Source organism: Callorhinus ursinus, unplaced genomic scaffold (assembly GCF_003265705.2).
Source record: "Callorhinus ursinus isolate GAN/ISIS: 27379988/994484 unplaced genomic scaffold, GSC_fseal_2.0 scaffold92, whole genome shotgun sequence".
NCBI lineage: Eukaryota > Metazoa > Chordata > Mammalia > Carnivora > Otariidae > Callorhinus > Callorhinus ursinus.
Window position 1 is genome coordinate 1,970,633 of NW_027397154.1, and position 26,643 is coordinate 1,997,275.

A 26,643-nucleotide genomic window follows, 5' to 3' on the forward strand; every position below is an offset into this window, starting at 1 on the left:
CCATTTGGACGCTTAAAATAAAACCCACTCATCAAATGCTTGCACGGCCCTCATGCAGCGTCTCACCTCGGTTAGAAAGTGCTCTAGCTCTGTGTCGCCTGCCTTGGCTCCAGATGAGGCTTCACGCCCACGCTGAGCCCCACCTCCCCTTCTCTGGGTGCTTGCCACCCTGATTCTGCACACACATAGCCACTTCTTACTTCTTATCGCAAGCCTCCAATTAGGTTCAGTCCACTATGAGTCAAGTTCTAGACCCCGGGGAAGCAGGGGGGAGCAAAATACAGTGCCTGTTCTCCTATGGTGTATGTTCTTCCGGTAAGTGGAAATCTACAAATTAAAATGCTGTATAGAGTTTATGAGGTTCTTGAGACCTGGGCCATGTTGACCCATGGGCTCTAGCACAATCCTGGGTACTTCTGTAGCAGAAGTTCTTTACTAGGTTTAGTGGGTACCCACTTTGGGGCCAACGCACCATTTCCCAGCTGGTAGGAATATCAGATGCTGATAGCACATAGCTGCTTCCCTCACAGTAATACCTTTCATGGCCTGAGACAGCCTCACCCAAGGTGACATGCCCCCTTATGCGGCCCATGTCGATGACTGGTCGATGCAGGGATACAAAGACCTGGCCTCTTTGCCTCAACGTAGAACAACCCTGAAGGGTCACTCCAGCTTCAAAGTCTTCTCTTGTAACTTCCTTGGGTCAGTCACCTCTTTAGCCTAATCCTGCCTTCCTCACTTTCTTACATGTGTACCCCGAGAGTGCTAGCACCCCCAAGAAACCTTGTTCATGTCTCTTTTCATCTCAGTGTTTCCCCAGGGAACCCATTCTAAGACGGTTGGTGTCAGGAGTGGTTCCGCAAACTCTAGAATGGAATTTGGGCGATCATTCAGGGGCTGGTTGGCAAGAACTCCGTCATGGTAGAAGGCAGAATATGGATAGTCTCTAGCTTGAAGTGACGCAATGACTAAAATTGTCGGCAGTGGTCAGCTGGAAGCAGTTACTGGTTGAAAGGATATGCATTAGTGCAGTATGTCGAGCACTGGAGAGGCCGAGGGAAATGGTCACTACGTTCTGCAGAGCTGGTTGCCAAGCCAAGGCCGACCACAAGCCAGTGGGCTCCCTTCACAGCATTTAAGGAAAGTCTAACCTCTTGCATCCAGTGGGCATCAGAGCGGAGGACCAGCTCAAATGTGACTGTAGTAGTAGCAGAGCTTCAGAGAGGGTGGAATTCTCAGCCCCACTGGGTTTCCTGTGTCAGGGTTAGGGCCCTAAAAGAAAAGGGTAGGATCCTGACACTTGAGATGGGTTACATCTAGGTAGATGCAAATGAGAATCCGGAATCCCCAGATTCCTCTGAACCTCTCTCAAATCATTTAGATTTTCCTTTGTCTCTAGTGTTCTGAAGTAGTGGGTTTATTTTCATCCTTGCTATTTAGCATTGTGGTGGGTCTTTCAGATTAGTAGTAAATATTCTGCACTTCTGGGATATTTTCTTGGTTTATTTCATTGATGGTTTATATTATTCCAGTTTTCTTATCTTTTTTTAAAATCTTTTTTCCTTAAAATTTTTCTTAAAGATTTATTTATTTGAGACAGAATGAGAGAGAGAGAGAGACAGAGAGAGACAGAGAGCGAGCACATGAGAGGGGGAAGGGTCAGAGGGAGAAGCAGACTCTCCACCGAGCAGGGAGCCCGATGCGGGATTCGATCCAGGGACTCCTGGATCATGACCTGAGCCGAAGGCAGTCACTCAACCAACTGAGCCACCCAGGCGCCCTTAAAATTTTTTTCTTAATTGAAGTATAGTGGATATATAACACTGTATTAGTTTCATGTGTACTTTTTTCCTGTTTTCTAACTCTATTACTTGGTCTTTCTGGGGATTTCTTCAACTTTGTCATCAAAATCTTTTTATAGTTTTTCATTTCTGCCATCACATTTTTTTTAACTCCTCAAAGTTCATTCTTTTTTTTTTTTTTAATTTTATTTATTTGAGAGAGAGAGAGCAAGCGAGCACAAGCAGGGCGAGGGGCAGGCAGAGGGAGAGGAGAAGCAGGCTTCCCGCTGAGCAGGGAGCCCAATGTGGGGCTCAGTCCCAGGACCCTGGGATCATGACCTGAGCCGAAATTCATTCTTATTTTATTTATTCCTTTGTAGGAATATCTTCTGGCTTTATGGATCTATCATCTTTTTAAGGACATTAAAATGTGCTAAATTTTCATCTTTCTGCAGGTCTGTTTCTCCCAAGTTGCTTCTCTTGTCTGTACGAGTTCACCCTTCATGCTATAGACTATCCACAGATGTCCGGTAATCTCCAGCTCCATGTATTTATGGTGATACTCTGAAATACTGATTTGAAAAATCAATTATAAAGGCACCTGGGTGCCTCAGTTGGTTGAGCATCCAACTCTTGGCTTTGGTGCAGGTCATGATCTCAGGGTCGAGATTGAGCCCTGCAGTGGGCTCCACACTCAGCAGGGAGTCTGCTTGAGATTTTCTCTCTCCCCCTGCCCCTCTCCCCCACTCACATGTGTGCTCTCCCTCAAATAAATAAATAAATTTTATAAGTCACCTGTAGGGGCGCCTGGGTGGCTCAGTCGTTAAGGGTCTGCCTTCGGCTCAGGTGTCATGATCCCGGGGTCCTGGGACCGAGCTCTGCATAGGGCTCCCTGCTCCGCGGGAAGCCTGCCTCTCCCTCCCCCACTCCCCCTGCTTGTGTTCCCTCTCTCGCTGTCTCTCTGTCAAATAAATAAAATAAAATCTAAGAAAAAAAGTTAAAAAAATTAAAATCAATTGTATTCTTACATACTAGAAGTTGGGGGGGGAAAATGGGAGGACATGTTCTACTAAATACAACTAGGCAATTTGAAAATGTGAGTAGGCACAGAGGCAGACAGATTAACAGAAAAGACAGAAAAACCCAGCACAGGGATCCATGTGTATTTGTAAGTATGTGTGTGTGTATATAAAATATATTCATAATATTTGTACATATATATACATATGTATTTTTCCAAATAGAAAAAAATGAAGCTGGTCCCTTGGTTCATGCCAAATAGGAAGGTAAAATCCTGGTGGATTTAAAAACCTAAATGTAGGGGCGCCTGGGTGGCTCAATCATTAAGCATCTGCCTTCGGCTCAGGTCATGATCTCAGGGTCCTGGGATCGAGCCCCACATCGGGCTCCCTGCTCAGCTGGGAGTCTGCTTCTCCCTCGCCCACTCCCCCTGCTTGTGTTCCCTCTCTGGCTGTGTCTCTCTGTCAAATAAATAAAATCTTAAAAACAAAAACAAAAATCCCTAAATGTAAAAAGCAGAACTAATAAAACTTAGGATAGGGCGCCTGCGTGGCTCAGTCGGTTGAGCAACTGCCTTCGGCTCAGGTCATGATCCTAGAGTCCCAGGATCGAGTCCCACATCGGGCTCCCTGCTCGGCAAGGAGTCTGCTTCTCCCTCTGACCCTCTTCCCTTTCGTGCTCTCTATCTCTCACTCTCTCTCAAATAAATAAATAAAATCTTAAAAAAAAAAAAAACTTAAGAGAGGATAAATAAAGGAGAGCGTCCTTTTAACCTTGGGTTGGGGAGATTCCTAAAAGATATAAAGAGCACTAACCATAAAGAAAAATATAAACTTGGCTACAGTAAATCAACTTCTGGTCATGAAAAGATATAATAAAGAGAATGAAAATACAAAATTTCATATCTTTTCTTCTTTGTTCTTATGATAGGCTTCCTTAGAAAAATCCCTTGTCATTTGAGTCATTTCAAGGAAAGAGGTAAATGAATGTACAATATCTGCCACTCTCAGCCACAGTGCTAAAGTTTTTTTATTTTTAATTTTTAATTTAATTTTATTTTTTTTTAAGATTTTATTTATTTGAGAGAGAGAATGAGAGAGAGAGAGAGAGCATGAGAGGGAGAGGGTCAGAGGGAGAAGCAGACTCCGCACTGAGCAGGGAGCCCGATGTGGGACTCGATCCCAGGACTCCAGGATCATGACCTGAGCTGAAGGCAGACTCTTAACAACTGAGCCACCCAGATGCCCCTAATGGTTTTATTTTTTTTAAGATTTTATTTATTTGACAGAAAGAGAGAGAGCACAAGGAGCCAGAGAGGCAGGCAGAGGGAGAGGGAGAAGCAGGCTCTCCACCGAGCAGGGAGCCCAACGTGGGGGCTTGATCCCAGGACCCTGGGATCATGACCCGAGCTGAAGGCAGCTGCCTAACCGACTGAGCCACCCAGGTGCCCCCGAAAAGGTTTTTTATTTTTTATTTATTTATTTTTTTAAAAGATTTTTATTTATTTGAGAGAGAGAGAGAATGGTAGAGAGAGAGCACGAGAGGGAAGAGGGTCAGAGGGAGAAGCAGACTCCCTGCCGAGCAGGGAGCCCGATGCGGGACTCGATCCCGGGACTCCGGGATCATGACCTGAGCCGAAGGCAGTCGCTTAACCAACTGAGCCACCCAAGCACCTTCAAAAGGTTTTTTAATGAGAAAAAAATCTAGCAACTTTTGTGCTAGACTAGTTACATTTTCCCCAACATACATTAAAAAAAAAAAAAAATACCCGGTAAAAGAAAAAATATTTGCCAATGTATTTCCTCAAATTCTCTCATGAACTGTCTGATCATAGTGATCCCACACCTAAGGAAGCAAGTGTCCCTACCTTTCCACACACACTTCCTCTTTTTATTTTTTTAAGATTTTATTTATTTATTTGACAGAGAGATAGCACAAGTAGGCAGAGAGGCAGGCAGAGGGGGAGGCAGAAGCAGGCTCTCCACTGAGCAGGGAGCCCGATTTGGGGCTCAATCCTAGGACCCTGGGATCATGACCTGAGCCGAAGGCAGCTGCTTAACCGACTGAGCCACCCAGGCGCCCGACACTTCCTCTTTTTAGAATCCAATGCATCCCTGTGTAGAAATTTTCCTGGATTGTCTCTAGTTATCCCCGCCATAAGAATAATCATTTTCTACTGGTATCTGACCCTATCTATCAAATGAGGTTTTGGAAGTGGAACACAAAATTAAGAAATAAAAACACTGCGGGCCGAAATAATCTGGGAAGCCCTGGATGGTACTAGAAAGTGGAACAGCCTAGACAAAACCAAGACCAAGGAATTAGCATAAATAAAGGTTTTATTGGTCAGTTTGGGTGAGTCACATACTGACCTTCCCCCAACTCACTGTTTCACACACCCAAGGCCCTGAGGTGGCAGGAGCAGAAGGTAAGCCCACAGATGGTGAGCAAAGGGTGGACAGAATCTGAAGGCCTCTGAGGGTTAACAAGGCTACCGGGACCGGAACCAACGTCCTAGGAATAAATCCAGGATGGAAAAGGCATCATCCAGGGCTGGAGATGTTGGTGATTCTGGATCTAAGGAAAAAAGTGATACACACAGACACACTAAATGAAAGAATGAACAAAGGACAAGGAGAGGAGTAACTTAAAGAGTAGAAAAGTACGGGTTCCCCTTTCCCAAGGAAACAAGAGATGGATCCCCTCGATTCAGACTTTACTTACCATCTCTAGGACTGCCATCTGCTTCTTGATGGGTTACTGTGGTCTCTGTCCGGCCCTCACTGTCCACCACAGTCCGGCGCTCCTCTACTGTCTACAAGGAGAAGCCCGAACCGTATCTCTAACATCAATAAAGGTGAGTTCACTGGTTTCTCTACCTAGATTGCTCTCTCCATGGCATCCTCTGGCCACGATTCCTTCTACCCCTCTCTTCCAACTCACCCCATCTGGCTTAGTGATCTTGGTCACAGAGACACTCTTGAAATAGGATTTGGGCTGGGGCTGCAGAACTGGGCCGAGGCCCTCCTGGGAAACCTGGGAATCAAGATCTGGAAGGGCGGAGAGAGGAAACATGAAATCAGGAGTCCAAGGAAAAGAAGGGGCCAGGCGTGACAAGAAACTTCAGGAAGAACAGAGGGCACGTTAAATGGCCACTCCCACCAGACTCACCATTGTCTTCTCTGGCTCTAGAACGGGGGGTCATAGGCCACACATCCTCAAACTGTAGAAGAAGGCAAAGTAGGTGAAATGATACCTTTCAATCTGAAACTTGTGACAGAAAACAAAGTATTCCCAAGATCCAAAACTACCTTTCCCTGGAGAGAGAATCCCACTCCGAACAGCTTTCTGTACTCACCCTCCCCCTTCTCACCTGTTTTATCTACGCTTCTACCAACAGGCTCTCCGGAACCGACACTTGCCTTTTTTTTAAGATTTTATTTATTTGAGAGAGAGAAATTAAGAGTGAGCATGAGGAGGGGGAAGGGCAGAGGGAGACAGAGACGCAGACTTCCGGCCGAGCAGAGAGCCCGCCGCGGGGCTCAGTCCCAGGACCCGGACGCACCATCGACTGAGCCACCCAGGTGTCCCTGAAATGACACTTTCTATCCCAGCCAACAATCTGCCTTGTCCCAGAATCATACAGACCGGTGATTTTTTTTAAAAAGATTTCATTTATTTGAGAGAGAGAGAGCATGTGCGAGTGTGCAGGCGTGAGGCAGAGGGAGAAGCAGACTCCCCGCCGAGCAGGGAGCCCGACGTGGGGCTCGATCCCAGGACCCTGGGCCCATGACCTGAGCCAAGGGCAGACGCTTAACGACTGAGCCACCCAGGCGCCCCGAGTGATTTTTTTTTTTTTAAAGAAAAAGAACTCCCATCCCGGTGCCCCGCCCCCCCAAATCCTACAAGCAGCTTAATGCAGAAAACAGGTAAGAGCAGTAAGTGGAGAGCCGAGGACCCCAAGCCAAGGCTGCTGGGTCCCGCCCGGCCGCCAGTCTGTGCCGGGAGCCGTCTCCCCCGGCTCTCACTTTGGCCCCAGAAGCACTCACCACACCAAGGGGCCTCTGGGAGCCCCGGTCCGGCGCTGCTTCGGGGGACGCACTTGCTGCCTCACTCTCCGAGGCGCCCGCAGAGGTCCGGGGCTGCTGACTGTCCGGGTACTTCAGCATCGCGTCCCGAAGCGTGCGTCGCTCCCGCCGTCTCGCCCCAGGCGTCTCGGCCTCAGGGCCAGGACCTGGAAGTTCTGCAGAAAGGGGCCCGGTGGTGCTGCGGCGCGAGAGGCCCCGCGCCCCTCACGGCCCGACCGACACCGCAGTCCCCTCGCACTGCCCCCCGGCTGCCCTCCCCAGGCTCCCGATTCACCACCGCCCCGGGGACGGCCACGCACCGCGCGGGCGGGAAGGCGAGGTCCAGGGGCCCATCTCGCTGAAGACGTGGCTGAAATCCCGCACGAGGTCATCAAAGCCGAAGCGATCGCGGAGGCGCGTCCCTCCCGCGCCGCAGCCGAAGCCGAATTCCTCGCGGGGCCGGGCGCCCTCACGGCTCCCGCGGCCCCACGTGGCTGCTGCGGCCTCGCCCTGCTCGGCCTCCTCGCCCGGCTCGTCCTCCTCGTCCTCTCGAGTCATCCCCCCGAAGAAGGGCTCTCTGCGGCCGGGAGCGAAGGCAGGTTTGACCGGGCGGCTCGCGGGCCTCGGGCAGGCGGGCGCTGCGGCTCCGAGGTGCGGGCGAGAGGGCGGGCCGCGGGGTCTGCGCGGTGCTCTCGCCTTTGCCCAGCAGCCAGGCCTCAGCTCGCGGCTCCCCCGCGCCCCCCGCCCCGCAGCCCCGCCGTCGTCCCCGCCCGGGCCCCCGTGGCTTCACCCCAGACTGCAGAAGGGCTTAGACCGCTGCCAGGCCTCCGCTCAGCGGCCGCCCGGTTACCGCCGCGGCGCGCGTGCGCCGCGCGCCGACTTCCGTCCTGGCCGCCGCAGCTGCAGGAGTGACGAAGGGGCTGGCTTCCCAAGAACCGGGGGTCAGGGGTCACGCTCCCCTCAGAAGACCCCACCCTCGTCCGATCCCGACCCGCTCTAACCTCCGAGGTCCAGAAAAGCCGAAAAAGCCCCGAAAGAGATCAAACAGGCTCATCCCCGTTTTGGGACTCGAACCCGCGGACCCCCACCGCAGCCCGCTCGCCCCCGGCGGCAGCCCGCGCCGCGCGGCCGGAAACGGAGCGAAGCGTCGGGCCACCTGCCGGAAAGCAGGCCTGCGACCCGGCACACCGTCGCAAACGGGCCAGCAGCACGACGCGGGCGGGGCGGATCGCCCTGTCCCGAGCCGCCGGCCAGGCGCGAGGGCAGGGGGCGGGCGCCCGGAACGTGCCGCTGCCCGGGATCGCCCGCCGCCCCCCCCCCCCCGCCCCCCCCCCCCCGCCGGCCTCCCGGTGCGGCAGGGGCTCCGAGGCTGTGAGGCCGCGTGGGACCGGCTGCCGCCGCCAGGGGGCAGCCTCCGCCCGGCCGCGCCCGCGCGCGCGCTCCGCGTTTGAATTCCCGGGTCGGGGAGCACGCGGGGACTTCGCGCTCTCCAGCAAGGGGCGTGTCGTACCCAGAACGGGGTCCTAACCGCTCCCCGGGCAGGCGCGTACGAGAGCCAGGGAAGCGCCGCGAAGTCTTGCGGGGGGAGGAGGAGCTTGGAGCTGTAAGTATGCCTTTGCTCGTCCCTCTCAAGCCTCTCCTCCCCTGCACCCCAGCCCGCCCCCGGCCTTGGGCTCCAGACCCCTCCCCTCCAAGGGGGTGGCAGCAGCCACGCACCCGAGGCACCCAGAAGCAAGAACTGCTGTGCTCGACCCCCAGCCGACTGCAGGTTGCCCTCCCTCCTGCCCGGGTCATTGCCTGGACCCGTCTACACCACACGCCGACTCTCCAAAGCCGTTTCTTCCAGCTCCTGCTCAGTCTTCTCCCTTTCCACCCGGTCTCTGCTGTCCACGCCCTTCACAGCCCGAAATCTGCTGCAGGTGGAGCAGTTTCTGGAGGAAATGAAAATCTGCAGCGGCTCTTTGTAGGCTGTGAAACCCCTGGGGGAGGAGGAAAGGGAATCCCCACGAGGCAAGACCGCGGCAGCACACTAAGGGCGCAGCGCGCCCTCTCCCCCGTTGCCCCCTCGGCCCGGCAGGTACAGAATCCTCGTTCACCAGAGCCGTCGAGGAGCCTGTCCTAGACGATCAAGAATGGGCAGACGCTGAAGGTAGAGGTTTTCTTTTTATATATACAAGACACATTAATCCATTAAATTTGAGGACACAGTACAAAAAAAAAAACACTTCAACTAATTCATCTGACAATGCTGTTCATATTCATGACGCCATTTTTTGTTGTTGTTTTGTTTCCTAATAATAAAGGAGGAGACTTAGGGCTGTTGGGCTGATATATATTTGGGGGTCCCCCCCACCCACCTCACCCATACACCACCAGGGTGAACAGGAGGAGGAGAAGGAAGGCAGGGCCCACAGCAAAGTTTCATAATCTTGAATGCAAGGGAGGAGGAGGGGAGGAAAGGAGGAAAAAAAAAAAAAAAAAAAAAAAACAAACCCTATAATACATACAACAGAGGGGGGACCGTATGGGAACGGGACAGACATGAAGCTGAGGCATGGGGTGGGCCGCTGGGGGGAGGGGGGGGCAGCGGGCCCCCTCCCCCATTCCTTTCTCTCTGTGATGCTGTTTCCGTAGTTGCCAGGCTGAGAAGCCCTCTCAGAAGATGGGACCGGGAGAAGAGGAGGGTCAGGGCCTCAGTTGGCCCCCCAGCTGTAGCTGTTGTAGGCAGACTTGTTGGTCTGGGGCTTCTGCGGGATGGAGCTGGTCTGGCTACGTTGCCCGCTGCCCGTCTGCAGGGAATGGGACGATGAGGAGGAGGAAAAAGGTGTCTAGTTAGTGGGACAAATCGGGGACATCTTCAGGTGGAGATCGGGAAACTGTCTTGCTCTCCCATTCCCCCTGTTTAGGAACTACTCTCAAGTTTACTTCCCAAGCACAGGAAATTTGGTTTACATAGCTGCTAGAGCACCTGTAACGGGTAAAAAAGCCTTTTCAACCTTTAAACAGGGTAGCAATGTAAAGATGGCAGGATACCTTTGGAAGGTAAGACCGTGAATGAGTTCTACCCACTTTCAGTTCCACCTTCTCCCCCCACCCCCACCGACACTGCTGAGAAAAGGCTACTCTCTCTGGAGAGAATTATGGCCTCTTGGAGAGGAGTGATCACAGGGTGGTTTCATTTTCACTGATCCCATGAATACCTCAATTTGGGAAGCTGTCTTTGAGAGCAGGGAAGCCCTGGCCCAGCTCCCCAGCCACCTGTGATGGAGGAGAGGTCACTTGCCCACCCGCAGCGCCCCACCCCTACCACGCAGCACAGCTGGGAGCCCCCTGCAGGCAAGGTAGGAGAGACAGTCTGAGGCCCCAGGGGCTCCAGATGCTGCCCCAGGACTGCCTTCCATTCCGGTGTCCGAGTGTTTCCAGGGTCAGGGAAAAGGGCAGAGAAGAACAAAGAGGGCGCCGGGGAGGGGAGGGCAGGGGAGGGACGGGAGGCCAGAGAGCTCAGCAAGGTGTCCGTGTTCGTGTGTCCTGATCTGTGACTGTGCAGCCTTTTCAAGTTCCCTGAGGCTGTGGAGGTGAAATGGGGGCTGGAAAGGAGTGGGTTCAAGCACATCATCATTCAGTTTCATTACCTGCTCCTCCTGCTGGCGCTGGCAACAGAGAATCATCTGCAAATATGGTAGCTGAGGCAGAACCAGGATATATGGAAAATAAAGGGACAAACTTTGACAAGAGAACTCCACCATTAGCAGGGAAAGCTACAATGTCAGGGAAGGGGGGAGGCCGGGAGAGGTCAGAGGGTAGGTGTGACCCAGGTCTGATGGGATGAGGGCAGCTGTGCTACTGGAGGTAGAGGAGAAAGGTGCCAAAGGAACGGGGCAAAGGAGCTTTGAGCCTGGCCCCTTCTCTGGCGTCTCCTCTTGCCGGCGGCTTGTGTTATGTGCACTTGTGTCTGTGTGTGCTGTGTGCCCATGGCTGGCGCTGGGAGGGGTGGGTGAAGGTGGTGGTGAGGAAGGGTAAGAAAAGGAAAGGGGGCAGTTTTAAGGGATAGGAAGGAAGAGGAAGGGAAAGGAGAGGGGGAGGGCTGTTACCTGGCCGTCCTGCTGCAGGTGATGGTGGAGGATCTGGGAGTGCGGCTGCTGATGGGGGGTCAGAATGTGCATAAAGGGGGCAGGTGGGTAGGCAGCAGCTGTGGCCGGATTGATGGGCCCCCCACTTCCTAGGGCTGAAGGCAAGTTGAAGGAGGCAGCAGGAGTACCGGAATGAAAACCTTGTTTCTCAAAGGACTGCTATCCAGCGGGATGGAGGAGAGACAGTAAAAGGGGTCAGCAAACCAATCCCTGGAGTTTCTGGGCCCAAGCCCCGCACCCACCGAGAACAGTCCTCATCAGAGGAGGAGCACTGCACCTGGAGCCAGGTGCTTGGGTCTGTCTCCGCTCTGCTCTTTAAGAGCTGTGTGATCCTGAGAGAAGGACTCCCTCCCTGACTCCCGTTTTCTCACACATAACAACACGGGGGTGCTACTGACTTCCAGCTGTCAGGACCACAGGAGAGGGTGGGCTGTGAGCGCTCGGGACTCTACCGTCACCCCCCCCCCCCCCCCCCGCAGCTGGGCCCGTCGGTGGCAAGGTCTCGGCCATGAGGTGCTCCACCATAACTCCTGTAATACTTCATGTATCAAACTTAACAACACCCACTCCTTGTTTTCACAAAGAACCAACGAACCAGTTTCCCTTCATTCCACACTTGTTCCCTTGGAAAGTTGCAAAAGGCTGGCAGTGGGTGAAGAAAGGACAGTAGTACAGTGAGTCCCACACATGTCACAGCGACCTGCCACGCCTCACCTTCCTGTCACACTTCTCTTGCTTTTTCTCAGAGGGCGGGATTTACACTTCTTTGAGAAACTGCAATCTAGAGGCCATTCATCTAGGGTGGGTTCCCTGACACTTCTCAGGGTCGTGCTTGCTCACTGAACTTGACACTGCCACGCCACCTCTCTCTCTGTCCGTCTCTTTCCACTTCTCTCCAGAGCTAGGCACCTACCTGGGTTTTGGAGTACACAGAACCCGAGATATCTGGCACGCCCGTGTTACTGGAGGTGACTGATACACCTGGGGGAGGAGGAAACAGACAGGAGGATTAGCTCAGCTAGCTGCTGGCCCCTCTCCCGGCGAAGAGATGGTGTGTGCAGCCTTTCTAGCTACCGCACTGCAAGGGAATGCTGGTCTGCTTTTCCATCTCAGAGGTCAGTCCTGAGAGATGAGAGCTCATGACCCAAATCTCTTGCCCTTTCCAGGTATGTACTGAGTATGTGTGTGAGAAAGCGAGGTGAGTTGCTTTTTGTGGGGCAAGGGGATATAGCGAAACCCCACTAGCATATAGTTTTCAAAATACTTTTGTACCAAAGCCCAAAAGAAATGTATTAAACTTTTAATGTCCATTTTAAATCAACCCACCCAGACTCCACTCAGTCCTGCTCCTGAAGACAGGTAGTCTGGGCTCTTTCTGTTCACGAAGAGACACTTTTGGGCTCAGGATCCATGCTTTCACAGCATAAGGTAAGAGCTCGAGGAGCAGTCCAGTCCAACCCCAAGAGCACGGTCCATTCTCGGAGTCTCAGCTCCCCTGGCTTCTCCAGTCCTGGCTCTTCTAGGCTAGGTACTTATGACTTAACGAGCTGACACAAAGGTGCATTTCCAGCTAAGTAATATAAGCCTAAACATGGGGAAGGTACAGGGGTTAGGAAGGCAGTGGGGTAGACTATTATCTCCTACGGTCTACATGGAATACAAAATCTGACGTCCTCATCATTTACAACTTGAGCTTCTCTGTGAGACAGAGGCTCTGATCCATACTCCCAGTAACTTGCGTGTTTCCTGGCGAAAAACTCCCTACAACCACCACCACTTCAAGGAAACCAGAGCAGTACCACTCCTCATTTTAATTTCTACTCTCGACACTGAAATACACACACTGTGCCCTCTGTTATGGAGCCATGGGTCAGGGAGACAGGAAAAAGCCATCAGATAAAATAATCTAGCATCTTACTAGAGAAATCTTATGCCAAGATTTGAGGGAAAATAACTCAAATTTAAAGCACACTTTTAAAGATACATTCGATCTCATCACATGAGATAAAATGAAACTTCAGAAAAACTGCATTTCAGCCTGTGTCCTTGGCTCCTTCTCTCCTGCTGTTAGGGGCACTTTGATGGAAGAGTTTTTTTTAGAAGCACTGTGCTGAAGTGACCAAATCACAAATTCCTCCCAAACCCAAGAGCAATTCCCCCTTCAAACTCCAGAACCCCAATCCTCCCAATGCCTAGGACAAAGGCAGCCCTCAAAAGTTAAACCCTCCTTGGAGAGCTACTGCAGGATCTTCCTAATACAAGTGGCACCTTAACCTGGAAAGCCCTCCCATAGCACAGAGTCCAGATGGTTCCATGGAGGAGCCAAGGAAAAGAACAGAACTGCAGAAACCGAGCGTGAGAAAACACTGCCCCATCTCCAAAGCAGCAGCTCTGCACTTCATAGGCACTGAAGTAAAAGAAAGGGACGATACAGGGACAAAGGGGGGTAGTCTGAGCCGCTCCCTCTTCAAACCCCACATGGCCTTATGCACCTCACGGGGAACGGACATAACCTTAAGAACAGTTCATTAACGGAAAAGGCTAAAGCCACCAAGGAGGTTTGTGTGGAAGGGCTGACAGTGAGGTGGGACAGAAAGGGTACAAACATTTTTGAGGGAAATCAGAGACAATGACTGATCTTTACTGAAGAGGTTCAAACACCTTGCAGACACCCAGGCTTACCCCATGCTGGATGAGAGAACAGCTAACTGGGAAGATTTTAGTTTTAGATTGCCAGCCCCTCTCCCCCCAACCTGGTCTCTCTCCAGAGGCTGGACTAGCTAAAATCTAGCTTCTAGTCCTGAGGCCTCAGTCTGGGTATTGGTCGGAGGGCTGGGGATGGAAGACAAGAGATCACTGGAGCAGCCCTAACAGACGGAGTGCGAGCGCTAGACGTAGCGGGTGCTGGCTTCCCCACTTACCCTTCACCAGTTACGAGAAAGCTCCTCAGTCTAGAGTTCTCTTGCTTCCTTCCCTTCCAACAGGCAACGCCCCGTCTGCCCCCCACTCCCAAGCAGTGACAAGCACACTGACCTGATGTGGACAGCATGGAGGACAAACAAGAACCAACAGCTTCCAGCATGGCAGCCCCTGGGGAAGCTGGTCACACTCACAGGAAAAAATTACTCGGGGGCTGGGAACAAGTACAAAGGAAGTGGACTATCTGGGTTTCCAATTAACCAAGGATGGTGTTCTCATCATACAAGTTAACTCTGTAAACCAAGGGGCGATGGTGTACTAGCACTTGGATTGAGTGGGGATGAGAATTTCCACAGTCAGGGAGAAGTGTAAGCAAACCTCTCCCACACAGCCTTAGCTACACCCGCAAGTGCAAAACAACGAATAATCCACAATCCCTGAGTCCCTGAGAAGCGTATGGAGGGCCGAAGAATAAGAACACTGTTGCAGGCTAGCAGTTTCCACAGCTGGAGTCAAGAAAGACTTTAACAGATCTCAACTGGCCACCTGGCCTGGGGCCTTGGAAGCCACTTCCCTAAACCAGCTCCGAACGCCACCTCGTCTGCCTTTCACGTGACAGGACCAAGCTGTTTCAGGCCTTTCCCTCTGCTTACGTCAGAGGCAAGGGGAAGACCTAAGTGGAAAAGAGCTGTCATAAGCATGGAGAATCAGGGATTTTCTACAAAATCACTTTCTTTACCAATCAATCAAAGGGCTGGAAACTGAGGCTGCTTCCCCTCTCCCACCTTAACACAATCACCATGACGAGAGGGTAACAGTTCTTAGTTCTTTGGCTGTGCTGGGGTTTGGTTGAAAAGGCCCCCCTCCACCCGTCATCCACGGCACAACATTGGCTCCTAGTGTCCAGACAGACATGCACGGAAAGAACGCCAGAGTTAGCTAAAGAAATACCACAGTTTATTGAAGACTACAAATATTTTGTTACAAGTTGAAACTACATGCCTTCCAGAAATCAAAAGCAACAGCAGGTGTGTGCATTGATGCTTCGGAGGTGCTGCACCGCTGGAACTCGAAATGGGTAAGACAGGGTCAGACACATGGGGGAGAGGGAAATGGGGGCAGGGCAAGTTCAAAGCCCAGAAGGTATCCACCAACTCATTTCCCCAAGCCACGCAGGCCATGGCCTCAGCTCAGCAGGCTCTCCTCAGTGGTCTGGTTTCTGAAACAAGACTTCAGTGCAAATTTATACACACACACAAAACACAGCCCCCAGCCTTGGGCCAAATTAGCTCTCTGCCGTCCAGAAATGCTTGTAAGGGGGTGGATATTTTCTTCCTAAAAGGAATCAAATACATAAAAATAAATGAATTTAGAGGTTGATGAGGGATGGGATGACAAGAGCCCTCTGTGGGGTTGGGAACTGGGGGTGCTCCAAAGACTGTTATAGCAGGGTTCTGAAATCTTCAGGGGAATAAGAAACTAGGGTTTCCAGAATAACGTGTGCCATTCTTTTATATTATCACCTATCTCTTAAAATTCTTTAATCTGGTCCAGCTAAAACTTAAATCTAATCAGAATGGGGCCACTCCAAGTCAGGAAGCTTACAGTCCTCCCCTCCAAGGATTAGGGTGCACCTTGCTCAGTAAGAGGGGCAACCACAAGGAGTGGGGTGTCTCAGGATTTCTCCAGGTCAAATCCAGACTCACTCCAAGCTGCTCCAACACAGTTCAAAGCTCTGCCTATTTGTTAGTTCTCAGACCTATTGCCCTCTGTGCTCAGCTCAGCTTCCCAATTATTGAAAACCTTGGGCAACCGACCCACCTGGAATCCACACAGGGGTGAAGAACACAGATGCAGCTCCATCCAAATCACCACGAAAGCATAAGTGAGCTTGGAATTCTGAAAAACCCTCAACCCTAACTCTCTGCAACTGCAACAACCTCCTCCCCGTATTTGTCTGTAAGTCACTGAAAGAAGGAGATGAAACTCTTCCAAAAGTAGAGTGCAGATGTTGTCAGGTATGGGAGCCAGGGCTAGACTAGGTTATCTTTTAAGTCAATGCCCATTCAGAGGATTCCTACGTTTCCCTCCTGCCATCAGATATGCAAACAGACTTTGCCAAGAGTCCAGCCATACAAAGGAGGGATCCTAAGGTCTCACTCTCCCTCTCTCGTGTACTCATACCCTATGCCTCTCTCTCCACACCCTAGGTTTCCCAGCTAGGGGACAAAAAGGGGCTGCATGAGAAAGGAAGTGTAAGGCAAACCCACCCAACTCTGCTATTCAGTAAGCACCTCACCGCCTGTGCTACCGGTACCGGACATTCTAGTACTGGCCTCCACTGAGTCTCCGTAACATCTTGGGGCCCCTTGCCCTGTTTCCCACCCAAAGTTTAGGCCAGCCAACATATTCTAACAGCCAACACGTGCCCCAGGGTATCCCCATCATGAGTGCTGGACTCATGTTCTTACATCAAGCACTTCTGCTGGTGCTGCTCAGATAAACACCCACATCAGTCACACATGAAAAATCCTACATGGAGCTGCTAGCGGCACACCTCACCAACCCTGTTTTCTCAAGCACCATGTCTTCCTCCCTGAAACTCATTCAGTCCCATCCTGTAGAAACCACGGACAGCCAGGGTCAAGGTGAGCTTACCAGTGTTGTATCCGTGAGACCCATATCCACTTGGCTGTTGGAAAGGGGTGGCCGATGCATTCACACTGACATTCACACCATGCTGCTTGGAAGAGGTAGGAGCCACCTGAAGACAAAAGGGCTGGAAGTGAGGTGACACGGTGGCAGAGAACCATTCCCCCTACCTACTCCAGGGGTTGGGTGTTCAGATGGCTACCATCCTGAGACAGGCAGACCAGTCCGCTTAGTGAAATGGGCTCTCTACAGAGCTTTATAAAATCCACCAGTGAAATCAAGAAATGGTAGTTCAAAGGAAGGGAAAGAGGTAGGTGGCCATCAAGGAATGAAGGACAGTCTAGGGCACAAAGCTGTACGGGATCACATCCCCTATCCCCTCTTTAGATAATTCTAAGAACAGGTAACCCTTTATCGCAACACCACCAATTCCAGCCCCCCTCCCTCTGCCAGGCCAGAAAGAGGCCAGAGGTGGAACTGTTTCTCCTCATCCATTATTAAAAAGTCATCTAGCCTTGAAGGCAGCTAGGATAGTGTCTGGGGGCTGGGATTCTTCACCACCACAAGGAAAGACCAAGCCCAGGTACTCACAGGGAACACAGCAGGCCCATACTGGAAGGTGCTGGGGAGGCCCGGAACCCCTGTGTAGTATGGCAGGCTGGTATAACTGTAGCCAGGAGGCAGCGCCGGGTTCAGGAATGTCTGCTGCGTGGTGTGGTGAGTCTGAGTCTGGTTCTGTTGGGGTTGGGCCAAGGTTGTGGCCGGGGCCGGGGAGGAGGCATCCCCACGGCCAAACTTTGTGAGGTCACCTATGACAGGAGAGGCTAAATGTATCTGCTGCTTCTTTCACCCGCAACTCCAGAAGACCCTGATCCAAGACTGTTAGAGTTCGATTCTTTGAATTACGTTTCTTTGTGGCAACATTTAGCATTGCTGAGCACAGTGCTAAGTCAAGCCAAACATCGGATGCTTGTACAATTCTGTGGGAGACAGGCCCCCAGAACAAAGCTCCTGTGTGATTTCTCTGCCCACTCCTATCCTTCCGGCCTTCCCCTGCTTCCCCTCCACGAGGAAAACTCCATGCTGAACTCAAAACACATTAGCAGCTCAGGAAAAAAGCTAGGTCAAAGACGACGACAGGTCAGGCATAAAAAGAAGGATCATGGCCTAGCAAGGTACTAAGACTGCCACTGTGAGCAGGGAACAGGAGTGGAGAGGAGCAGAGGAAGGCCAGTTCAAGCACTGTACTTCCTGGCAAACACTGGAGAATGACGGAGAAAACTAAGTCAAGATGTCACCTGGAAACACAGGGAGACAGCAAAGTGGAATGAGAAGGGAACCATCTTCTGCAGCACTCCAGACCTGCCCACCCTGATTCATCACATCCATTCTATACCTTCTGCCAAAGGTCTTAAAGTAAGAACTGGGTCCCTTCTTGCTATTAATCAGGTTTCTTCCACCAATCCCAACACACTCTCCCTTCATTCGGCTCCATCCCAGCCGTACCAGAGTAAGGGTTGCTGGCCAGGCTACCATCCCTCCCAGTCAGCGGAGTGGTGGGTGTGGGAAATGGGATGCTGTAGTAATCCTAGAAGAGAGAAATCAGAGAGCAGACACTCAATGCCACTCACTCCCCAGCAGAAGTAACAGCAAAGCACAATGTTGGGAGTGCTGCGATTTATCCAGCCACTGATTCAGCTGGCTGGGGCTGGCACGAACTCCAAGTTACTCTCGCATACACTGTCCCCCTTGCCTGGACACAAGCACAGTCAGACAAGGTCTACGGGTATGCCCACCAGGAAACACATCAAGGCCATCAGAACCAATGACATTCTCAAACCTTTAGGTATACCCCTAACAGTTTACTGCTACTGAAAAATAGATTGCCTTGGGGCGCTTGGGTGGCTCAGTTGGTTAAGCGTCTGCCTTCGGCTCAGGTCATGATACCAGGGTCCTGGGATCGAGCCCCGCATCAGGCTCCCTACTCGGCCAGAAGCCTGCTTCTCCCTCCCCCACTCCCCTTGCTTGTGTTCCCCCTCATGCTGTCTCTCTCTCTGTCAATTAAATAAATAAAATCTTTAAAAGAAAAATAGATTGCCTTTCTGTAATTCAAAGCACCTGACACATATGGAAAAAGCATCCAGAGAGCTCCAAAATACTCTGAGCTATAGATTAGGTTAAAATTTATTTCAAAGAACTCAACAACCAATTAAAAAAAAAAAGTTACCTTCAGTTAAAACCACTTCCCAAGTCCCTATGTTCTAAGAGATCTTGAGAATCAGTTTTTGTGGAGGTACAGGCTGGGGAAGAGCTAAGCCTGTGACTTATCAACTGAACACCTGAAATAATCCCTCAACAGTAGGGTGAAGATCACTTTCTTTTCCTACGCTCTACACCACATACTCACCAAGGGAAATCTTGTCTGAAGCATCTGTAAGTCATCATAACCATATACTTGTGGCTGGAAGATACAACCATGTAACAATATTAATAGATACTGGTTACCATCGGAGCAGACCAAGGTACTAAGAAACATGGTAAGTCATTCTTAGGAAGAACTGGACATATATTACTTGTATCAGGTTCCTTTAAGAGGAAAGAAGTGAAGTACAGAGAGATTAAGTGATGCCTGAAAAGTCTTAAAGCTTTCCTTGAACTACATACCACCCCGATTCAACCAGGCTGCATCCGTCCGCTCCAATAACAGCAGGACAGACAGGAGCCACGTACGAACAGCCTGCTTTACTCTCTGTTCTATCAGTCTTTGTCACACCCTTCAAAAACATGGCTTAAGATTTATCTCAGAAAGGATTCACATTTTACTCTTGTTTTCTCTAATGTATGAGTACTAAGGTGGTATGTTTATTGTTAAAAAACGCGTAGGGGCGCCTGGGTGGCGCAGTCAAGTTACGCATCCATCCGACTCAGTTTTGGGTTGGGCCATGATCTCAGGGTTGTGAGATTGAGCCCCATGTTGGGGTCCGTGCTCAGCGCTGAATCTGCTTAAGATTCTCTCTCTCTCTCTACCCCTCCCGTTCATGCTGTCTCTCAAATAAGTAAAATCTTAAAAAAAAAAAGTAAAAAACATTACTGGATGTTTCCTTTGTAGGATATTCACCTAGACACTCTATCTGAGGAGCAAGAACACATATCTTTTTAAACATTTCAAAATAAATACCCTTCACCTTAACAGACACCGAATCTAGGAATTTGAGAGAAGAAACACCAGGACAAAAAGCTACCAATGTCCATCGCCCACTCTCAGATAGTCCCATATCGGGTCAGGGAACTCTGCTCTGACTGGTCAGAGCCAGCAAAGACCCTCCAAGACAGGGAATCAATCCAACCAGAGAAAATAATTCTCTGAGAAACTGAAAGGGATTCCAGGTGGACACTCTGGCCTTTAGCTTCAGAGCCCAGAATCTGTGTTTCATGCAGAGAAAATACACAGTAGAAGAAATGGCCTCTGTTTAGTCCTCCCCCTCTAGAAACGATTAGTTCTTCCCAAAGTCAAAGATTAAAAACCTGTTTGCTTACATATGACAGCCACTCATTTATTCAGTATTTTAATTACAGTCTTCCACCTGAAGCCAGACCTGTAAAGAGTAGCCATCTCATCTTCATCATTTGGAGAAAGCACTTCGATCTCACTTACCGGGTAGGCGTGTAACAGCCCTGGAGCCATAATGTACGGATTAGGCAACAATGGCGGGACCCCAGGAGGGAGGTTGGGAGGAGCTTTTCCTAAAAAGAGAAATCACTTTTACCCTGTCACACAATTACTTCTCTCCTCTGTCCCAGAAGAATGCCAGCCACCTTCTACCTGAAGTTGTAGCAACTGAGCTCCGAGTCGAGGCTGTGACGGTGGAGTTACTGCTGAGGCTGAGGCCCAAGCTGCTGCCGCTGTTGAGACTGGAGGAGACACTGACCACTGGAGGAGGCGCAGAAACCGTGCTGGACGCGGTAGAGAAAGTGCTGGAGGAAGAATGGAGGTTCGCCTCACTGTCCACGCTTGTGTGCTTAAAAAAGGGGGAACAGTGGAAGACAGGAGGAAAGAGTGATTAGCAAAACAGGTCAGGAGAAAGGCACACTCCCTTCTGCTGGTGAGAGCACTTCAGCCGCCCAGTTAAAAAAAGGCTGTGGCAGAGTTCTGGTTGCCCTCTGCCAAAGGGGTCAGAAGAAATTACTAATTATCCTCCAGCTACACATCTCCCAAGACTCGTCAGGCAGGGGTGGTTAACAACAGACCCCCTGCACATCATCCCCCGTCAGAGAGGCACAGAGCAAGCGGGGACAAACACCCCAAAAACCAATGCTGCCTAGCCAATGAACGACTTAAGTGAAGGAAATACACCCTAGTCTTCTCTCCCACAATCTCCTTCACTAGTTCAGCAAGTTCTGATGAATTTGAACCTCAAACAGTGTATCTGAGGAAAAAGAGACTTCTAAGGAAGCCTTAGCACTCATTATCTTCCCCTGGTTTCTGGCAAACCAGACACCTTTGCCCAGAATGGATCTTCCCTACCATCTCAGCCTAATTCCACAAATGGTGGAATCTAATCTAATCTAATCTAATCTAATCTAATCTAATCAACGATTAGATCAACAGTTTTCACCTAGCCTCCACTTTCATAGGATGCCCAGACTCACACTGATGATTTTCAGCACCTATGATCAGCATATCCCAGGCCAAGGAATAAGAACAGCCACCCCAGTGAGAAAGGGATGCTCTTACAGCATTTATCAGAACATACAAAGCCCCACCCACTTCAATGTGAGAAGAAAAAAAAGTCACACAAAGGCTCAGGAGTCACATCCTGGGTTTGGGGACCTGGCCTACAGCTCTGTAGTATTTCTGGATTCTCCTGCCTTAGCCACCTCTTGAAGAGACTTCCAAGAATCCCTTTCTTGAGAAATGTAAGAAAACCACACTTCCTCTCTTGCAGCATCACTTACCAAAAGAGTGGATGTCGAGGTGCGCCCAGAAGATGTGGATGACGAAAGGGTATTTTGCTGCGTGGATAACGTGCTGCAAAGAAGAGGGTGCCATCGGCCACAGAGCTACGATTATGTGACCTGGGGCTTCCGTCAAGAGCACGGATGAGGAGATGAGGTGGAACAAGGGACCCAAGGAGACCTGAGATCACGGGGAGCACAGTGGCCAGCCGAGGGCAGGGAGCAGGCACAGCGAGAGTGCTGCTGAGAAGGGAGGGCCTCCTCTGCTTCTACTTCCCGTAGCTTTCAGGTCATCCACCTCACTAATGTGGCCCCTGCCAGGCAGCAGGGACAGGATGGAGACAGAGAGCTCTGTTACTGCTCCTCCCAACCCCAACGTCAAGCCACGACCCAAATCACCTGCTGTGTTGTGTGGTGGTGGCATTTGGATTCTCCTCACTGTGGCTCAAACCACCCAAGGAGGATGAGTGTTGACTGGCTGTTGTCAGTAAGGAAGCTGCAGACACCGTTTCGCTGAGAGGGGGGATGCCAGAGGTGGAAGGTGAGTCAGATTTCACTGCAGCGCCTGTAGCACCTGGAAGAATAAATAATTCACCTCATCAGAGGAAAGGGAGTGTCTAAGAGACAGAAATGAATCCAAGTCATGGGAGTCCCCAAGCCAAGAGTGCTGAGTCATTTAATAAGGGACCATGTGTGTTTAGGTAGCCCCGCTCTCCCTCCCTCCCTCTCTTTTAAATTCCAAGCATTTCAGAGCACTATCTCATTTATCCAAGGAAAGGAACCAAGGGTATTATCCTGTTCTAAAACAGAGAAACTGAAAACTTAGGTTTGTTTGATACTAAATAGCAAGGCAGAACCAAATGAAGACTATAACCAGAAGAGCCAGGACTCTTCTCACTATAATCTAAGAAAAGCAAAAAATACTGAGAGGGGAGAAAAAACACAACATAGAGGAAAAGGCCTGGAGAGCACTCACCTTCAACAGATTGCGTGGTCTGTAACTGCGTGGCCTGCACAGAGCTGAAGCCATTCTGGTACAAGAAAACAGAGGAGTAAGAAACACAAAATTAAGTGAATTGGTCAAGTTAGCACTGACTCAGCTTAATTTCCATCAACAAATCTTTCAGAGAATTCTGCAAGCTAACCAAAGGATTGACATAACGCAGACTACCCAAACAAAACGACAAGAACTTAAAATGGAAATGATAACAAGGTACACCAATCCTGTGTGACCAACAGCAGCAGAAGGCAACCCCCAAACTGTTCAAGACACCCCAAACACAGAACAGACACAGGAAAGGCCTAAGCCTAGGGCCCCAGGGGAGGACGGGGAAGTCCGACAGTTCAGCCAAACCAGCCACTGTGCTGGCTGCAACTGACCGTCACTCCACAGCACTTCTGGGACATGCTGTCCCCTCACCGGGCCGAGACACAGCAAGGTGTCTGTTGATACACACCCGGAAGTCTAGCACTCAGATCTTCCCAGAAAAGTAAACAATTATTTGACATTGATTCTACTACAAAGAATGAATCTTTACTGCAAAGAGAAAGGTTTTCTGGCTCTGAATCTCCAGGCTTGCCGACAAGAACTTTCTAATTTCACCAACCACAGATATGTGCTTTTTCCAGCTTCTCAATCAGCACTTCTGAGGTATCCCAGCACCATTTGTCATGAAGTAAAACACTAACACTAAAGAGACTCTGCCCAATATTGTCCTAACCAGCACCCAGGGACTCGTAAAGCCACTACCTTTGCCTGAGTCAGGTCCTTTTGGGGTGATGAGGAGATGGAGCTGGGGTACCGTCGAGTCTGTGTGGACCTCTGTTCATACAGAGGACCCTGAGCATTATTTTGGGAGGTATAGGTTGTCGACTGAATTGGACCGCTCTGATAACCGGACTCCTGACTCTGGTTAGATGAAATTGTGGATGAAGATTCACTGTGGGGAATGCAGAAGGAAAATCTCAGAGAAACAAAGCAGAACAGATCCACTAATACTAAGGAAATGGTGGAGATCTTCTACTACAGTAATTCGATTACAATCAAAAAGAAAACTTCCAGCAACAAATAAAAAAACAATTTTCTCCTGACAACAATAGGTATTTCCACATCCTGTAGAGCCAGGGGTCTAAACTAAAACAGCTACCCTACATTCTGCTGTTTTAAGAAAAAGAGGCAAAAGCAGAAAGGATAAACCACTCCTGATCCCTCTGATACATCTTACCATGAACCCTAAGCACAAGGAAAGTCATCTTTTGCTCATATTCGTTAGGAATTCTGAGCTCCTGGCTCTCTCAGAAACCCTATTAGATATAAGGTTACTGATAAAACTCTCCTGAAAACTTTTAAAATATTCACATGCATTAATGGCAATTATGATTCAACAGATTAGGCTAGTGCCTAACATCTATATTTTTAAATTTGAACGACTGAGGAAAATAGCCTAGTCCCAGAAATTCCTCCAGGACTTTCTATTGCTTATGCTGGCCCTCCCAGATAGTTATCAGAGGAGGTAGAAAAGGTTGTTTAACTTGTGTGATATATCAATGCTACATCTTTTCTAGGAGACCAGAGTTATACCCTTCATAGGCATAAGGCCCACACCAAAGGACCAAATGTGTCAGAGGCATTGTTAGCCAGATGCCAAAGTCCTCTCACTCTAAAAGTACCCAAGAGGCATATCTCCACCTGTTTAGAATTACAGATAATCCTAGTTTAACAGTATTTTGAAATGCTTAAGAAAATGCTACAATCGGGTACTTTTCCTTCACTCAGTCAGAGGCTCAGCCTCTTCAGAATTATAGAAATCAGCAAGAGACTCAGAAAAAGTAGTAAAAGCCCAATAAAAAAAGTCTTATGATTGAGGTCTCCTCTACCTGGCCGTGCTGGTATAGAGGCTACTTGGAGCCTGGCTTGAAGAGGCGCTCGTGGTGGGGGTGGACTCATAATCAGAAAGGACGGGCTCTGACCCAAACTGCAATGCCCCAAACTGCAGGTTTAGCCCTGAGATATCTGCTGAGCCAGGCATCTCCACAGCCAGAGCAGGAATCTGTAAAGAGAAGGTAACAGTTTTATTACAACCTTACTGTAAGACTAACAACAACAACAACAAAACCCTCTGCTTCAAATTTGCAGACTATCCCCCTACAATCTCAATTCCCAAATCCCCACACCCCTTTTGCCCTAAGACGACACCCATCTCAAAGTTCAGGTACCTTTGAAGTCAAGGAGGCCTTTTTCTTCTGTTGTTTCAATTTTTGCTGAGCCGGCTGAGGGCTAGAGGACTGGTTGTCTGAAGACCCGGGAGACATCTGTGGGGCCGAGGTGGATTTGCTTGGCAGAGGAGAAGAGGGGGGTGGAGGTGCGGCTGTGGAGGTAACCACTGCAGGTGGCTTCTCCTGAAGGAACACCTCCATCATGGTTGATGATGGGGTGAATGCCTGGCGTTTAGTAAAGGGGCTGTGTACTGCTGAATCATTTGGGTTCTTCAAATCTGCATGAAAAAACCCAATATGTATGAGACCAAAGATGCTGATAAACCGCAATAAAATGCTATCTTCCTACTCTAGAGCCACAAAACAAGGCCCTCAAGATTCAGTACCTCATATAAAAAGGTTTTTAGGGCTTACAATCATTTCTAAAAGTGGTGATCACTGAATCATACCTGTTCTAAGTACAGCCTAATCAAGTCAGCACTATTACCCTGCCTGGGTAAGACAGGAATCTAGGAACTGTCCATATTTAAAGTGTAGGATCCTAAAATGGCCAAGTCCGTGAAACTTCTCAAAGGCAACGTGTTGTTCTCAAACACTAAAAACCAATCTAGGGAGAATCCAAAAACACCCAGGTCAATTGAAGACTGCAACTATAAATGTGTCTAATTCTGATAAAGAGATACTGAGCCTCAACTTTTCACTATTCCCTAGCTTTCTGAACTCAGCCTATCTGACTAGGGGAAAATCAGTATGGGATACTAGCCAGCTGGCTGCCCTTCTCCTGACTTCAAGACATATTCTCCACCCTCAATTCCTGCCAGCTTCTGGCATTAATGCTCCAATGCTTATAGAATTCAAGTCACTTTCCATCCTTCTCACCGTACTGCACCAGCGATGGGGATTGTGAGGCGGAGCCCATGTCCCAAGAAGAGGTGGTGGTGGTTCCAGACTGAGAATGCTGTGCCGCCAACTGGGCCAGGGCCTGAGCAGTCTTGAACTGCTCCAAGAACTGTGAGCCTGTGGTGCTGCCACCTTTGGCTTCGCCGACATCACCAAATCCTTTCCCTAACATGCTCACCTGTAGATCAACACAGAGATGAGAGAAATCTACAGCAAGCAAATGTGTTCACTACTCAGAAAGACACTTGTCTACAGTGAGAGCCAGTAGAGATCAGACAAGTAAAGAAAGTCACCAGACTGAGTACACAGTCTAGTCCTTTAGAGCACAATCTCTGGAGTCAGACTGCCTAGGTTCAAATCCTGGCTACATAATCACAGAAAACTTATTTGTAATTTCTCTGGACCTCATTTTCCTCACCTGAAAACAGAAATGAAAATAGTACTGCATAAAACTGTAGGAGGATTAAACAAATACTGTACATAAAAAAGAATTTAATATGTGCATGGCACATAATAAGCACTCAAAACAATGAGAACCATTAAAATTTATACCATCACTTCCTCCTCAGGCATAAAGATCTAATGACTAGAGAGAATTTTTTCCCTTTTAAGTTTTAAATCAACCAGTACGTGATTATTAAATTAATATGAAGATTAATATAAAATTTCACTTTAGCCATTAATGTCCTTGCCCCTTCCACTAAGTAGCTGAAAAGTAACAAGAACTAACTGGAGCTTCACCTCAATGCTGCTCTTAACTAGCACAGGAGCCAAAGAAGAGAAGCTAAGGGCCTATCAAAACTTCTGCACTGGACAATCAAATAAGGAGTCAACATGATTTGTTTTGTCTGGATGTATCCAAGTTCTATACAGTAACCATAAATAACAAAGCAAAATTTACTCTTAATGCTTTTGGGAGATTTGCCCCATTCCCTATTGCCAGGAAAGAAGACCAGTCTTGTCCAGAAGATGAACTATGAGGCCTTGACTACTTCAAAACAC

At 49.6% G+C, this 26,643-nt stretch overlaps 2 protein-coding genes and 1 non-coding gene across 3 annotated transcripts in view; all 3 read right to left on the minus strand.

Annotated features, from left to right (window-relative positions):
• Nucleotides 1-5,122: 5,122 nt before the first annotated feature.
• Nucleotides 5,123-8,012, minus strand: HAX1 (HCLS1 associated protein X-1). The gene is made up of 7 exons (XM_073888597.1): nucleotides 7,870-8,012; nucleotides 7,189-7,445; nucleotides 6,851-7,044; nucleotides 5,973-6,024; nucleotides 5,745-5,851; nucleotides 5,526-5,616; nucleotides 5,123-5,378 (listed from the first exon to the last, which is right to left on the minus strand). The coding sequence occupies exons 1-7, from the start codon at nucleotides 7,920-7,922 to the stop codon at nucleotides 5,293-5,295; spliced, it is 840 nt and encodes a 279-aa protein (XP_073744698.1). The 5' UTR covers nucleotides 7,923-8,012; the 3' UTR covers nucleotides 5,123-5,292.
• Nucleotides 8,013-9,012: 1,000 nt separating this feature from the next.
• UBAP2L (ubiquitin associated protein 2 like) overlaps nucleotides 9,013-26,643 on the minus strand; it is a 40,570-nt gene continuing 22,939 nt past the window's right edge. The window contains exons 12-28 of the mRNA XM_073888646.1: nucleotides 25,621-25,819; nucleotides 24,742-25,019; nucleotides 24,403-24,575; nucleotides 23,276-23,465; nucleotides 22,502-22,556; nucleotides 21,925-22,099; nucleotides 21,526-21,598; nucleotides 20,393-20,588; nucleotides 20,225-20,313; nucleotides 18,977-19,030; nucleotides 18,076-18,157; nucleotides 17,161-17,378; nucleotides 16,576-16,681; nucleotides 11,912-11,979; nucleotides 10,960-11,157; nucleotides 10,501-10,551; nucleotides 9,013-9,657 (exon numbers count right to left, since the gene is read on the minus strand). Of these exons, the coding sequence (XP_073744747.1) occupies nucleotides 9,562-9,657; nucleotides 10,501-10,551; nucleotides 10,960-11,157; nucleotides 11,912-11,979; nucleotides 16,576-16,681; nucleotides 17,161-17,378; nucleotides 18,076-18,157; nucleotides 18,977-19,030; nucleotides 20,225-20,313; nucleotides 20,393-20,588; nucleotides 21,526-21,598; nucleotides 21,925-22,099; nucleotides 22,502-22,556; nucleotides 23,276-23,465; nucleotides 24,403-24,575; nucleotides 24,742-25,019; nucleotides 25,621-25,819 (2,301 nt within the window). The 3' untranslated portion in view covers nucleotides 9,013-9,561. The remainder of the gene's footprint in view (nucleotides 9,658-10,500; nucleotides 10,552-10,959; nucleotides 11,158-11,911; nucleotides 11,980-16,575; nucleotides 16,682-17,160; nucleotides 17,379-18,075; nucleotides 18,158-18,976; nucleotides 19,031-20,224; nucleotides 20,314-20,392; nucleotides 20,589-21,525; nucleotides 21,599-21,924; nucleotides 22,100-22,501; nucleotides 22,557-23,275; nucleotides 23,466-24,402; nucleotides 24,576-24,741; nucleotides 25,020-25,620; nucleotides 25,820-26,643) is intronic.
• LOC112813798 (small nucleolar RNA SNORA58) lies at nucleotides 18,227-18,363 on the minus strand. The gene has a single exon (XR_003205579.1). It is a non-coding gene; the product is annotated as a small nucleolar RNA SNORA58 (small nucleolar RNA).